This window comes from Pan troglodytes, chromosome 4 (assembly GCF_028858775.2).
Source record: "Pan troglodytes isolate AG18354 chromosome 4, NHGRI_mPanTro3-v2.0_pri, whole genome shotgun sequence".
Taxonomy (NCBI): Eukaryota; Metazoa; Chordata; class Mammalia; order Primates; family Hominidae; genus Pan; species Pan troglodytes.
The window spans coordinates 39388237-39401336 of NC_072402.2; the positions used below are offsets into that span (position 1 = coordinate 39388237).

The 13100-nt window shown below is 39.1% G+C and overlaps 1 protein-coding gene across 8 annotated transcripts in view; it reads right to left on the minus strand.

Annotated features, from left to right (window-relative positions):
- The window catches only part of IQGAP2 (IQ motif containing GTPase activating protein 2), a 304162-nt gene that overhangs the window by 52574 nt on the left and 238488 nt on the right, over positions 1–13100 (minus strand). For all 8 annotated transcript variants that reach the window (XM_001146396.6, XM_009448991.4, XM_063811148.1 and 5 more), the window contains 3 exons: positions 2419–2502; positions 976–1047; positions 244–313 (listed from right to left, as the gene is read on the minus strand). In XM_001146396.6, coding sequence (XP_001146396.1) covers positions 244–313; positions 976–1047; positions 2419–2502 — 226 coding nt within the window. The remainder of the gene's footprint in view (positions 1–243; positions 314–975; positions 1048–2418; positions 2503–13100) is intronic.

Here is a 13100-nt window from a genome sequence, read left to right on the forward strand (position 1 = left end):
CTTTGAAGAAGAAATTATACCATGTGGCTGATCCCTTCCATTTAATAGGAAGGCCCATTTCCTTTCACCATGTGTTCCTCTGTGTACTGGTTTAGAACCTGGAGCCTGAGATGATCAAAATCTACTGGAAACAATGGGTATCCTCTGTTCTTAGCGCAGCCTCTGAAGTGACCAATATGGACCAATATGTCCTTGCCTGGTTTATAAAAAATCCTTGCTTTGTTTCAGAAAGCTCTCACTTACCCAATGTTTTGTAGTCATCTCTAGCTTTGTTCGCTCTCAACAGTGACTGTATTTTCACAATTTCATTATTCTGCAAAAGATTAAGACAAGTCTTGATCTCCCAGAGTCCCACCTACTCCATTATTTTTGAATTTAGAACATTTAAGAACTGTCAGTATTTAAGAACTGACACTACTTAGAACTGACAGTATTTCAATGTGGTGTATTCAACATTTATTTTTCCATTTTCTTTGAAGAAGAGGTCAGATAAGTCAGCTAAAAGTACAAACAAGACTGTACGGGAACTGCTTAGAGAAAGAGATCTAAAAAGGGAAAATAATTTTAGCACACAACTTAGATGATCCAATCTATGTTCCCATATCTCTTCTTTAAAGATTCAGGAAGAAATCCCTCCCAGGGGCTTCTATTTAAAGTAAGCAGTTAACAGTTGAAAAAACTACATATGCAATGCTGTAAAATATTTCTCTAGAGTCTTCTCTTTGGTGTTACTAGCCCACAGTTTTCCCCTCACCCATTTTCTATCGAGTCCTGACTGGTGAAGTCTAACTCTCAACATGATTTCTGAGTGAAAACAGTAAGCCTCCAAATATTATCATATGAAGTTCTAAGATCCATTATTTCTTAAGTGTTCATGTCCACCATTCAATAAAAATCATTCAATGCTAACTTTCAATAAAGCATTCATTTAGGTCATTATCAACCTGGATAAAATCCCACAGGCATTTTTCTTACATGATCTCTGAAATACTGTAGTCTTGAAAGATAGCTCTTTCTTGCAGTTGCCATTCGGAACCAGGACTGAATCTAAAAAGTTTTTAAAAATAGAAAAGTACAACAAAAAATAAAGAGAAAAGTCAAAGTAATCACCAAACAACCCGTAATACGGTTTTGTGTAGTTTTTCTAAAAACAATGATACTTGATAAAGAAAAAAAGCAGCCCACTGAATAATCAATCTCTAAAGCCTACTCTTCATCTTTCACTGATGTTTCTTAAGGGGTTCAAAACGCTTTACATGTTACTCTTAATTTCACCACCTTAATAAGAGAGAAGTGGGGAAAATAATTTAACTTTGTACTATTTTACGTTAAACTCAGTAAATAAAAGCCAGAAGGGTAAAGCGTTTTGCTGAGAGTTGCAATGAGTCAGGAAATCAAGTAAACTAAGTCTAGGGTTTCTTCTAACATCCCTTTAAATGCATCCAATATCCTTTAAGTTTTTACAGGAAAACATCGAAGAGGTCTCATGAGGGACCAATTGCTACCAACGGTTTTTGACAGAATAGGCATATGTTCCATAGGATGCTATTTCATCAAGGAGCTACTGCACAATGGATCTGGGTCACATTATTCTCTGTCTTCACAGTTTAAAACGTTTTTTAAATTTGTTTTTATTATTTTTTAAAATACAAATGAGGTCCCCCTATGTTACCCAGGCTGGTCTTGAACTCCTGGGCTCAAGCGATCCTCCCACCTTGGCCTCCCAAAGTGCTGAGATTACAGGTGTGAGCCACTAAGCCTGGCCTGAAAGATCTTTAAACTAATCTGATTCTACTTTCCAGTTCCATTGCTTCCACTCTCATCTGGATTTCCAAGCTGGAGACTTGTAGATCTCCAAGTTGTAGATTTCCAAGTTGATTTTTGTCCAGTCCTCTGGCTTTCAGATCCATGAGAGTGGACATCACAGTATCCTTTCTTTCTCACCCAGAGCTATTCACCTGGGTGAAAGGCTGTGTTTGACTAATTCAGCTCCCAAATATAGGCCCTAAATTAGCTCTACTTTCTCTTATCATTGGTTTTGTTCTGTTACGTCTGAGCATTCTAAATATGCTTAAGCAAATGTGGAAAGAGAAACATGAAAAAAAGCTGGGTTCTACCTAGAGTCTAAATAATCTACTTGAACTTTCTAGACAAAGAACATTTATTGGTTATAGAACACTTTCACTTGTGATTCTCATAACCACTCATAAAGGACTTGAGGTTTTATAGTGGTTTAACCAACCTGCTTGAAAAATGATTAGGTAAATGAGCAGCAGAGCTGGGATTCAAATCCAGTACTGCCTTCTGACTTCAAGGCTCACATGTACCCTCCCTTTCTATAGCTGTCTTTCAGATTAAACATGAAATGAGGGGAAACATTTAAGCCAAGCACTTGGTATGGTAGGAAAGGGTATTTACCTTCACAATAGAATCAGTATTATCAATGAACGTTTGCCGCCTGTGCATATACTCCTTCCGTTGTTTATATCCTTTCCAAAAAGCCTAAGGAAAAGAGTGGGTTATAGAATTATTTACCAGCAAGTTTCCCAGTTTATCTAGGAAGTGCAAGAGCAGAGCACATCTCAGGCCGCATGGAGCTGGAGCACTGTCAGGCACCCTCCCTTCAGATCTCATCTGGACACCCTCTCTGGGGGTAGCCAGTTAAACACAGCAGAGCACATCAGCTCACAGCTGAGACTAGTTCTAAGCTTAGGACAGCAGAGTAAGGGTGATAAATTACATGGAGAAGCACAGTTCCTGCTGGAAAGCTTAACTTTACCAAGGCCCTGGGTGGCAAAAAGGAATAATAAAATGGAATTTCTCCAAAACCCATAAACAGTATTAACTAGGTGCTAGTGGTATTTGATAACAACAAAAAATGCTTGAAAATAATGCTTAATATTAAGTATCTTTACCACAACACGTGGCCCACTGTGGCCCCGACTGGAAAGGAGGATGCTCTACCAACTTGTGGCCCTGAATCCCTTGGATCCCTGAAAACACTGGTGCTGCAACTGACCATCATTTCATATATTCCCACATAAAGTTAAACAATGCTTCATCAACATAGCTTTACCTGATTATCACCATTAAGAAGAATTTTTACAGGAAACACTTTACAAAAACTGGACACAAACTAGTATCTTTAGAAGAATTAAATTCATAACTGTTACAGTTTATTCCAATTCATTTATGAGCATCTTTTTATTGAAACATCTTTGTAACTCACCCCAATTCTGATATTGTTTTTCAAATTAGAAAGGAAGTAAAAGTTCCTTGTTAAAAAGGGCAAATATAAAAAATCAAATTATTTTTATAAACTTCTTTTCATGTCCCTATATATTTACCTCATTCTTTTTAAAAAGGGTACATGAAATTTTGTTATTTCAAAAATAATATTTTTGTAATGAGTCAAAACAATATAGTCAGGATGGAATCAAAATGACGAACTAGGCACTTGCTCCAGACTTCCCCTCAGTCCAAGTCCCTAGAAGGCATAAATATGTTTTAAAAAAAAAACCTTTTAATTTGGAATCATCGACTCCCAGGAAGGACAAAAAATTATACAATGAGTTCCGTGTACCCCTTTACACAGCTTCCCCCAAGGGTGACATCCTACAAATATACTTTTATTTTCTTAATATTTTTTGAGACATGGTCTCATTTTGTCACCCAGGCTACAGTGCAGTGGCACAATCATGGCTCACTGCAGCCTCCACCTCCTGGGCTCAACTGATCCTCCTGCCTCAGATTCCTGAATAGCTGGGACTACAGGTGTGCACCACCATGCCTGACTAATTTTTCTATTTTTCATAGAGACAAAGTCTCACTATGTTGCCCAGGCTGGTCTTGAATTCCTGGACTCAAGCAATCCGCCCCACCTTGGCCTCCCAAAGTGTTGGGATTACAGGTGTTAGCCATGCCTGGCCCAAACATACTTTTAAAGCAATCCATAATACTGCTAGAAAATAAGAAGGCATAGAGATAAAAATTATGAGGGTTCCTAGAAAACAGAAAGCAACTAGAACTGAACTGAAAGAGGAAGAGGTAGAACAAATTTCCACAAAAAATGTCAAAACTTTTTTTTATGGCTTTAAGCTTGAGGCAGTCAGAGTAATTTTGGGAAAATTCTTGCCTTATCCATATGTCAATCGGTGGACAAAGAAAGCATAGATGGTGAAGTGTGAGCTCGAGGAAACTACAAAAGGGTATAGTTTTGGGGAGGGAATTTAGCAGTATCAAATTTAAAATTATTTAGCCTTTCACCTAATATTTCCAGTTTTCAATATATCTAGCCCAGGAAAATAAAAGCACCTGTGTAGAAAAGCCCCATATATAAGTATTTTTGTCACAGCATTGTTTGTAATACCAAAATTGTGCATCCAGTAAAATGTTCACTAACAGGGGGAACAGCTAGAGACACTGCAATTGCAGTCCCACTGAGGGATGTTACACATCAGTTAAGAGTAAAGTAAGGGAGCGGGGAGGGATAGCATTAGGAGAAATACCTAATGTAAATGATGAGTTAATGGGTGCAGCAAACCAACATGGCACATGTATACATATGTAACAAACCTGCACGTTGTGCCCATGTACCCTAGAACTTAAAGTATATATATAAAAAGAGAGTAAAGTAAGGTCATATATACTGACTATGGCAATGCTCTGTATCTTGGAGAACAGGAAGACCTCTAAGATATATTGCTAATATGAAAAGGAAATTTTAGCTTACCACACATATTATGATACCACATGTTAACAAAAAACCCACAGAATAATTATACATATTTCTATGCAAACAATCTGTACCTCAATACCTAGAAGATCTATTAAAATACACAGTGAACAAAGAGAAAGGGTATACGGACCTGTGTACCCATCTCTACTTCCACCTAGCTACTTTATAAAGGGAACTACTATTTAACATTTTATTATGTATCCTCTGAAATACGCACATGTGTAAACACATATATCCCATCATTGTACACACAAATACAAATACAAACTTATATAAAGATGTTAACTGGACATGGTGGCTCATGCCTTAATATGGTTTGGATTTGCATCCCCACCCAAATCTCATGTCGAATTGAAATCCCCAATGCTTTAGAGACCTTCACAGAAGCTCCTGCCATCACAGGCTGGGAAGCCTAGGAGGGCAGAATGGTTTTGTGGGCCCACGGCCTTGCTGCACTGCACAGCCTTGGGACACTAATCCCTGCATCCCAGGTGCTCCAGATCTAACCATGGCTAAAAGGGGCTCATGTACAGCTAAGGATGCTGCTTCAGAGGGTGCAAGCTGTAAGCCTTAGTGCCTTCCATGTCATGTTAAGCCTGTGGGTGCATAGAATGCAAGAGTCGAGGTTTGGGAGCCTCTGCCTAGATTTCAAAGAATGTTTGGAAAAGCCTGGGTGTCCAGGCAGAAGCCTCCTGTAGGAGCAGAACTGTCATGAAGAATCACTGCTGGGGCAGTGTGGAGGAGAAGTGTGGGGTTGGAGCTCCTACACAGAGTCCCCACTGAGGCATTGCCTAGTGGAGCTGTGAGCAGACGGCCACTGTCCTCCAGACCCCAGAATGGTAGATCCATCGACAGCTTGTACCCTGTGCCTGGAAAAGCCACAGACACTGAATGCCAGCCCTTGAGAGAAACCACAGAGAATGAAGCCTGCATACATTCAGAGCCACATCAGCACTTCAACTGTCAACTTTAAAAACTCAAGAGTAGAAAAATGTATTTATTCATATTTTTATCCTTCTAGCTATCCTTTCTTCCCTTCTGATGTTCCAAAATTTCTCCTTTCTTGATTTCCTTTTGGTTTAGAGAGCTTTCTGTAGTCATTCTTTGAGGGAAGTTTGCTGGTAACAAGTGCTCTTAGTTTCTCCTTCATTCCTAAAGGTTATTTTTGCTGGATATAAAACTCTATGTTGACAGTTATTTTCTCTCCAGGTTCTACAAGTGTCTGGGTGCCTTGTTACAGAAGGGTGGAACTCTAGACTCCTCATTCAGCCTTTGCTTCCCCCAAAAATGTACTTCCTTCTGGTCTCCTTAGGTTACGAAAAATCCTCTGTCATTAGAACTGTCTCCCTCTTACAGGTAAGTTGTTTCTGTCTCTCTGCTTTTCAAAATATTTTCTTTGTCTTTTGTTTTCAGAAGTTTGACTATGATATGTCTTTGTGTGAATTTCTTTCACTTTATCCTGTTTGAGGTTTCCTCAGCTTCTTGAATCTGTGTTTTTGGACTATTTCCACTTTTATTTCAAGTACTTTGTCAGTACTGCCTCTTTCTCCTCTCCTCTGGGACTCCAATGACACAAATGTCAAATCTTCTGTTATAATCCCACTGATCCCTGAGGCTCTGTTCTTTATTTTTTTCAGTCTGCTTTTTCTTTGTTGTTCAGATCTGGGAATTTCTGTTGTTACAGTCTCTAGTTCACTGATTCATTCCTCTGTCCTTCCATTCTGCTGCAAAGACTATTCATTGGGTTTCCACATCTGTTACTGTATTTTTCAGTTCTAAAAGTTACTATGTGGTTTATAAACCTTTTAATTCTTTGCTGAGGCTTTAGTTTTTTTCCTGAGATGTTCTTTCTTTTGCTTCAAGTGTTAGTAATTGCTAATTGCTTAGTATAACATTTTTATGATAGCTGCTTTAAAAATCCTTGTCAGATAATTCTAACATCTGTCATTTCTGTGTGGGCACCTAGGAATTGTTATTTTAAACTTAAGTTGTGATTTTCTTGGTTCTTGACATAAGTGATTGTTGTGATTGCAATATCCAAACAGTCAAGTGATTGAACCTTAGATAATGTAGGTAGTATGGGGTCCTGGATCTTATTTAATCCTACTGTTTTAGGTGGCTTTTCCTGACATTGTTTTGGCAAGGAAAAAGTGGGGCCACTGCCTCATTACTAGGAGGTGGGAGGAGAAGGCTAGGTTCTCCATTTGGTTTCTGTCTATATAAACAAACATAACTCTCTTAAAGGTGAAGAGAAAAAAAGGAGGCTAGTGAATCTTGGGACCCAAGGAACCTTAACACCAAGGTGGGGAAGGCCTCCTCGTTATTGCTGGGCGGGGGTCCAGCTACCTACTGGACATCTCTTGATATCACTCTGGCTGGGAGAGTAGGGGTGCCTTCTTATTAGTCCCCATGTGGCCTCCATTGACCAACTGAGGGGAAAGACCTCATTACAACTGGATGGTGTGAAGGTCCTGCCTCTCTGCCATGGCTCCTCTCACATCACTCTAGCAGGGAGAGGGAGGGCTGCCACATTACTGCTCAGTGGGCACAAGATCCAGATTCTACAAGTCTGGGTGCCTTGTTACAGTCCAGGAGGGTGGAAGTCCAGGCTCCCCATTCAGGCTTTGCTGCCCTAGGTGGAGGCATTAGTTTTTTTTCATTTGTGTGTGTGTGTGTGTGTGTGTGTGTGTGTGTGTGTGTGTGTGGTGTTTGGCTAGAGTAGAGTAGTTACTGTCTGAAATTATTTTTGTCTTGCTAGCCTGTTTCTTTCTGTCCTTTGGCTACAGAGAGCAGGCTTTCATTGGAGCCTGTATTAATCTGTTTTCACGCTGATGATACAGACATACCTGAGACTGGGAAGAAAAACAGGTTTAATGGACTCACAATTCCATGTGGCTGGGGAGGCCTCACAATCATGGTGGAAGGCAAAAGGCACTTCTTACACGGTGGCAGCAAGAGAGAATGAGAAAGAAGCAAAAGTGGAAACCCCTTATAAAACCATCAGGTCTCATGAGACTTATTCACTACCACAAGAACAGTATGGGGGAAACTGCCCCCATGATTCAAATTATCTCCCACTGGGTCCCTCCCACAACATGCGGGAATTATGGAAGTTCAATTCAAGATGAGATTCGGGTGGGGACACAGAGCCAAACCATATCAGAGCCTGTACCCATTGGCATTTCTGGGTGGCCAGCCTCTTCAGCTCCAGGTCAGAAAAATATAAACAAAAAGAAAACTCAAAGAACTCACCACTATGTCATTCCTTGGGTCCCAAGGTTCACTACTTAGTCTGACTTTTTTCTCTTCACTTTTAAGAGTGTTATGTTTGTTTATATATAATATTGGAGGCTTTTAGTTGTATTTATGGAAGAACAGGGAAAAGAACATGCATTCCATTTCCCCAGAAGCAGAGGCAAGCCCAAATAATTTTTAAGTCCTTAAAGCTTACTATATTATTAAGGCTATGTGAATCTATTCCTTGACAAAATTAAAGATTTAAAAAAAAATCAGAAGTGTCAATGGTAGTTATTGACTCAAGAGGATCAACTAAAAATTTATTAGAACTAAGAGTTCATCCTGGTGACTAGTTATAAAATGAATATAAAATTGATAACTTTTCTACATGTCAAGAATAAACAACACAATAGAATAAAGATGTTATTCACAATAGCAGAAAAATATACATGAGTAAACTTAAATATAAAGGAATAAAATTATAATGGTACAGTTTGGAACAGATTAATAAATGGAAAAAGATTAATGCCTGAACTGTAAAGTTTATTATTATAAAGATGCCAATTGCCCTCAAAAAAAAACCTTAAACTTCAATGCAATCATTTAAAAACACAGGAATGAGTCTAGAATTCTATCAAATGCTTTTGCAGTAACTATTGAAAAGAGCACATGGGTTTTTCTCCCTTAAGCTCTTACGGTGATAAAGAATTATACAGGAAGATGAATTATTATCTGGAGTTTTGAAACTGGAGTGATCTTAACAGTGCTTCTCAAACTTTAATGTGAATATAAAATCATCCGAGGATCTTGTCAGAATGCAGGTTAGGATTCAGTAGGCCTCGGGGAAGGCTTGAGATTTTGTACTTTTACCAATCTTCCAGGCAAAGAGAGCATTGGGTATGTGTTCACACATTAAATGATAAAAATGTAAATAACCAAAATAAAAAATTTTAAATTAATTATCCTTTTAGAAAATGCTACCCCATGGGATTTGTCACAGTGTGACAATTCTGAGATGGGCAAAATTCTCTGATGTCACCAACAGTTGTTCATAAAAGTGGCCCAACAGCACAACAGAAACTAGGGGAAGTGGACCCTAATCGTGGGTCACTGGGATTCCATGGCAGTCCAACCAGTAAAACACGTGTTGTGATGGATCTTAACAGTTCCTATATTTTGGTGGTTAACACTGGTTTAAAGCAGAGAAGTGCAATTGTTTGAATGTATATTATAAATTCCACTCCTTCCTTAGTCCATACTGAAAGGCTAAACAAGATAATTGGAATTAGCTCTAGTTCCTATTCTGCTCTTCTGGAATTACCTAAACTCCAAAAACACTTAATTTCAATTATCTGAGATTCGCAAACATTCTGAATAAGTGACCTGTCATAGTAACAGATTATTTAATATTGAATCATTCCTGCATTGGCAAAATTACCCCATTTGTCCATTCTGTTTTTTTTTTTTTAATGTACTAAGGATTAACTATTTACCTTGAGAGCTCATTATTATGTTTCATCTCATAACTATTTATGTAAATTTTTCTGGTATTCTTCTATATTTATGAGTTTTTTTACGTTTCCAAACAAAGGCAGCTTGGCTGGGAATATAATTTTTTTGCTCCTGGATATGAAGAGACACTTCTCAAAAGAAGACATTTATGCAGTCAACAAACATGAAAAAAAGCTCATCATCACTGGTCATCAGAGAAATACAAATCAAAATCACAATGAGATACCATCTCACGCCAGTTGGAATGGCAATCATTAAAACGTCAGGAAACAATAGATGCTGGAGAGGATGTGGAGAAATAGGAATGCTTTTTACACTACTGGTGGGGGTGTAACTTAGTTCAACCATTGTGGAAGACAGTGTGGCAATTCCTCAAGGATCTAGAACCAGAAATACCACTTGACTCAGCAATCCCATTACTGGGTATGTACCCAAAGGATATAAATCATTCTACTATAAAGACACATGCACAAGTATGTTTACTGCAGTGCTGTTCACAATAGTAAAGGATTGGAACCAACTCAAATGCCCATCAATGATAGACTGGATAAAGAAAATGTGGCACACATACACCATGGAATACTATGCAGCCATAAAAAAGGATGAGTTCACATCCTTTGCAGGGACATGGATGAAGCTGGAAACCATCATTCTCAGCAAACTAACACAGGAACAGAAAACCAAACACCGCATGTTCTCACTCATAAGTGGGAGTTGAACAATGAGAACATATGGACACAGGGAGGGGAACATCACACACTGGGGTTTGTCAGGGGGTGGGGGCTAGGGGAGGGATAGCATTAGGAGAAATACCTAATGTAGATGGTGGGTTGATGGGTGCAGCAAACCACCATGGCACGTGTATACCTATGTAACAAACCTGCACATTCTGCACATGTATCCCGAACTTAAAGCATAATAATAAAAGAATTTTTTTGTTCCATAGAAGCAGAATACTACATGCCTCATATTTCATTTGCCAAAATTCTGTTTTTCTTTTTTTAGTCTGTAAGTTTTAGTTCCATTGAGATGAGCTTTTCCTATTATGTCCTAACAACAGAACTCTTGTGCATAGCCATGACATTGTAATCTCTTCTCTAATTAGAGGCTGTTTATTATAAGCAAATATGGGTATACAGTTGATATAAAGAAACTTTGAAAATTACAGACAGATGGGATTTACAGGCCAGGTGTGGTGGCTTATGCCTATAATCCCAGCACTTTGGAAAGCCGAGGCAGGCAGATCACTCGAGGCCAAGAGTTCAAGACCAGCCTGGCCAACATGGTGAAATTCTGTCTCTATAAAAAATACAAAAATGAGCTGGGTGTGGTGGCGCATGCCAGTAATCCCAGCTACTTGGGAAGCTGAGGCATGAGAATCACTTGAACCCAGGAGGTGGAGGTTGCAGTGAGCTGGGATGGTGCCACTGCACTCCAGCCTGGGCGACAGAGCAAGACTCTTGTCTCCAAAAAAAAAAAAAAAAAAAAAAGGATTTACAAAAATGGCAGTCTCATTCTCCTGCCTGGTATGGGAACTTGTGGGAAAATTTATAATAGCCATCTTATTTGTTTTGTTTTATAGTACCATAAATATATTTTCTGTGCAGAGTATCTGTATAAAAGAAGTCTGTCAAAACGCTTAGACCTCAGAGGTCATTGCTCTATTTTATAGACTTTAACTATTCCTCTCTGGGAAATCTGGCTTGATACACTGGCTGCTATGCTTGATAACTGGACACTCAGTATAGAGATATTCAAATTACCAATGCCAACTTCTGATGCACAGAATACTTGTGTGATCTCGGTTTGCCAAGAAAGCCCTAGACATTTACCTCTTCTCCCTCTCCTCAAAGGTAAAAAAAATCCAGCCATCTATAAGAGCAGTCGGTTACATTAAAACAACTGAGGACCGACTCTCCCAGGCCATCCCCTTCCTCTTGGCCTGCAGACTCTGCCGCTGCTCCTGGCGAAGTGAAGTTCCTTCAGGGTAGCTTGTTTTTCTTCACCAGGATGCTTGTGGCACTCTCTGAGCTGAAGTTCAATAATTCATTAATTCTCAGGGCTAAGTTTTGGTGTTTGCCACTATTATGTCCTTTCCTAAAAAGTAGTATACTAGCTTTCTTCAGTTCATGAAAAAAACTTCCTCCTGTAGTTACCTACTCTATCCTATTTCATTTTTTTCTGATGTTTTCCTGTGCCACATCAACAATATCAATATTGGATCCCCATTATCTGCCTTCTGAGTCATTATCTCTATCATCTCACCATTTCTAAAGTTTATCAAGCACTTGAGAAGCACATACTAGGAAACATCTGTTATGTGAATTATGCCAGTCAGTCTTCACCACCCTGCAATAAAATGGGCATTATATTTTTCAGATGAGAAAGTGTGTTTTTAATCATCTATTCTTTCTCTCATCTTTTGTGGATTTTTCTGAAGTTTTTTGTGTCTGCTCCAATTATGTTCAGTGTCTATTTTGCATTCTGCAGTTATAAATTCATTTACATTCTATAACATCATTATTTCTCTTCCTCTCCTTAGCTGTCAGCTGTCTTTTCATTTTATTATTCCATTGTCTTCTTATTTCATTAAGTCCATGTCTTATCAAATTCCTTGACAGTATAAAGCAGCTTCAGTATAAAATTTTCTCCTGTCTTCTGGAAGAGTAAATCTAGATATCTACTCCATTTATATTTTACAAGTTACATTCCTTTTTCTATTTTTGATATAAAATCTGTTTTGTTTGTGAACAGATTTTTTTTTTCTGGCTCACTCAGGCAATTTTATCGGGGACTTCTAACTGCTCAAAAATAATATGGCTATGTAGATTCTCCTTGACTTCCTCTCTATTGACCTGGGCACCTCCCAGTTAACTCCATAAGCACTTGAGACAGAGTGCTGGATGTTGATCATGCTGCACATTCTCTGTACCACTACTCATTTCCTTGGCAGACCACTGATGGCAGGGAGGGTGGTGTAGCCGGAGTATAGCTGGCCTCGGCCTAGGAGCTTTGCCTTTGTATTTCTCTCCAAATGTGTTAAGACTACTGTGTCTGGGGGGCGGTTCAGCCAGCTAGGAAGCTCACAGTGTTTTACATAGGGGACCTTCTCAGATATCAGAACATTTTCCTACTTGAACATTTCTCAGCCACTTTGGTGAGAAATGAGATTAGCATGACACCTTTTGGTTCATAGTCTCTTGGTTTTATGGGTCAGCAGGTTCCTATTAACTGCATTATTCACTTCTGGTCCACATCTGTAAAGTAGGCTTACCTTTAGGCCTCATGCCCTCTGTTTTGGAAAATTGTCAGAAGACTGAAAAAAAGGCGTGGTGAGGTGACTTCATGGTTTGATGGCTGCTTCGTCAATTCTTTTGCCTCTGCTGAGGTGGAGGAACAAGGCTCCAAATGATCGTTCCTGTCCTTACCCCATTTCTCTCATCCTTCAGCCCTGGTTTCTAATACAGAGGGATTCTGTACTGATGGGCTCTGTGGTATATCTTCCAACTGCAACACTGCTGTGTGACCTGAGACTGGAGAGTGTGGGGTCCAAATTTTATATTGGCTGACACGTGAAATTTGTGCAAAATTAGAGTCTCATCAGTGTAGATGA